Raw genomic sequence first — 2,918 nt, 5'->3', positions numbered from 1 at the left:
CTAGGAAATGGGTCCTTATGTTATTTGATGGCTGAGCATGCAGGTTCTCATGGGGAAAATTGAAAGTCAGAGTTTCACAGACTACCATTCTACATGAACAAAAAAAGTGACTTCCAGTTAGTGTGTCATGGGATCAAAACACTCCCAAATCAGACCATCTGTAGCAATAGCAATATTTGCAGCAAAATTTTTTGAATGCATAGTAAAACCAGAATTGTGTAAATCATTATTCATTTTTAAACATTCTAATCTGTGCCAAGCTACAATTAGGTCCTTTCAATAGTTATAGTAGCACAAACTGGCCTTGCTATGGTATCAGGTTCAGCTTCAAATAGAGAACAAGATTTTCCTCTGGATTTATATTTTGTATTTTAAACCAAGTGTGAAATGAAGCTTTAAGTCCTAAATGAGGGCTCAGTCCGTCTAGGATAATGAAGTGTTAAATAAAAAAGAGAATAATTGTGTCTTTTGGAGAGAAATGAACTCTTTCAGATCTCTGTAATCGAGTATAGTACAGGATTCCTGTTTACTGTACAAGGAGATATCTGAAGAGCCCCAAGTAATTGCCACTTCTCCAAGACATAAGCATTGATCATCATGTTTTCCAACAAACCTCACTGGACAGTTTACATTTCTTTTTAGAGGGTCATTTTCTTTTATTAAGTCCATTGCTAGAATTCTCATTCTTTGATTATGCAGGCAAAAGAGATATTGGTGTCTGTGTGTATGTGCTGTGAGTATATATCTCTGAGGCAGGCTACACGTTTTACAAATAAAAATGAAGTTCAAGAAACATAGTAACCTTTAAGTCTAAATGTTGTCTTCTGGCATTCAAGCAGACAGAAGAGTTATAAAGAGTTTATAGCTCAGCTCTCTTCTTAGCAGTCATTCTATCACAAACACTCATACGAGTACAAACATCATGAGAGCATGTTTTACCAGATTATCATTTAGAAACTGTTTTGACAGCAAGTTAGCTGAGCATTTAGCAGTGCCAGAATAATTTCATCAAGGCCAGTGCTTTGTTGCAGAGTGAGTTGGTCTAAGAAACTTAATTGCTGTTGATAGGTTACTTGTTATTTGAAGGCACATGCTTGAGAGAATTAATGTTTTTAGTCTTCCAGGTGTTTCAAGTATTTGTTCTTTCTTTTAACAATACTTTTGTGTGTTAGCTATTGAGGGAAACTGATATGCTTCTTTTGTTTTAACATAGAAACCAAGCCGGCAAAAGTACTGCTTTGCAGTCTCACCACAGATCTAACAGCAAAGACATCCAGAACCTGAGTGTAGGCCTGCCCCGGGCTGACGAAGGTCTCCCTGCCAATGAAAGCTTCCTAAATGGAAACCTTGCTGGAGCTAGTCTTAGTCCATTGCACACCAAAACCTACCAAGCAAGCAGCCAGTCTGGGTCTACCAGCAAAGATCTCACCAACAACAACATACCACACCTTCTTAGCCCAAAAGAAGCCAAGTCAAAAACAGAGTTTGATTTTAATATTGACCCAAAGCCTTCAGAAGGCCCAGGGACAAAGTACCTCAAGTCGAACAGCAGATCTCAGCAGAACCGCCACTCATTCATGGAAAGCTCTCAAAGCAAAGCTGGGACACTGCAGCCCAATGAAAAGCAGAGTCGGCATAGCTATATTGACACCATTCCCCAGTCCTCTAGGAGTCCCTCCTACAGGACCAAGGCCAAAAGCCATGGGGCACTGAGTGACTCCAAGTCTGTGAGCAACCTTTCTGAAGCCAGGGCCCAAATTGCGGAGCCCAGTACCAGTAGGTACTTCCCATCTAGCTGCTTAGACTTGAATTCTCCCACCAGCCCAACCCCCACCAGACACAGTGACACGAGAACTTTGCTTAGCCCTTCTGGGAGAAATAACCGAAATGAAGGAACGCTGGACTCACGTCGAACCACAACCAGACATTCTAAGACAATGGAGGAATTAAAGCTGCCTGAGCACATGGACAGTAGCCATTCCCATTCGCTGTCTGCACCTCACGAATCTTTTTCTTATGGACTGGGCTACACCAGCCCCTTTTCTTCCCAGCAACGTCCTCATAGGCATTCTATGTATGTGACCCGTGACAAAGTGAGAGCCAAAGGCTTGGATGGAAGCTTGAGCATAGGGCAAGGGATGGCAGCTAGAGCCAACAGCCTGCAACTCTTGTCACCCCAGGTACAGTTGAGCACCTTGACCAAATCTGGTGACCCTTCAGGGGAAGGTGGTACAAGGGATATGATGAGGGTCTGTCTATAATTTTCCCTACTACAGGACATCGTGCTTTTCTTGATAGGATGCATTTAGGGAAGCAATACTTGTCCTACTCTCTGTTTTTTTGTTGTTTGTTTGTTTGTTTGTTTGTTTGTTTGTTTTAAATCTATTTAGATCAACTGTTGAGTACTCAAGAAAAGTCAAATTTTGTTTTTAGTAATATTTTTTTTTCTTGAATGTTCCTTTCTGGAATACTTTGTTGAGAGAATCCTATTTTGATTTATTACAGAATTCATCAGCTGTATGGGTTAGGTTTTAGTTTTTCTTAAAATACAGTGTGAATTCATGAGTATTTTCTCTGATCTCTCCAAACCACATTTGCTTAAATCAACAGCTTTTGCTAGTACCTTACTCAATATTTTAACTGGATTTAAAAGTTTTAAATTTGTCCACTGTAGATAAATTTAACTTCATACCAGGATAAATGTTAATTTTCAGTCTTTTGGATTGTTTCTAAATCTTAAAACAGTATTTTTAGCATAATGCTTCCTCCATCTTACTCATCGTCAGACTCTGGAACTGACCTAACCTACTTAAAAGAAGTAGCATTCCTTCGCTTGAACCTGGGAGGCGGAGGTTGCAGTGAGCCGAGATCACGCCACTGCACTCCAGCCTGGGCAACAGAATGAGACTCCGTCTCAC

The 2,918-nt window shown here is 40.5% G+C and overlaps 1 protein-coding gene across 1 annotated transcript in view; it reads left to right on the top strand.

Annotated features, from left to right (window-relative positions):
• Positions 1 to 1,213: 1,213 nt before the first annotated feature.
• The window catches only part of CDKL5 (cyclin dependent kinase like 5), a gene marked incomplete at its 5' end in the record, with an annotated part of 52,145 nt that continues 50,440 nt past the window's right edge, over positions 1,214 to 2,918 (top strand). The window contains 1 exon segment of the mRNA XM_017863213.1: positions 1,214 to 2,180. Coding sequence (XP_017718702.1) covers positions 1,214 to 2,180 — 967 coding nt within the window.

Source organism: Rhinopithecus bieti, unplaced genomic scaffold (assembly GCF_001698545.2).
Source record: "Rhinopithecus bieti isolate Rb0 unplaced genomic scaffold, ASM169854v2 scaffold_69818, whole genome shotgun sequence".
NCBI lineage: Eukaryota > Metazoa > Chordata > Mammalia > Primates > Cercopithecidae > Rhinopithecus > Rhinopithecus bieti.
The sequence above is the reverse complement of the archived record's forward strand: the minus strand, read 5'-3'. Positions and strand labels throughout refer to the sequence as shown.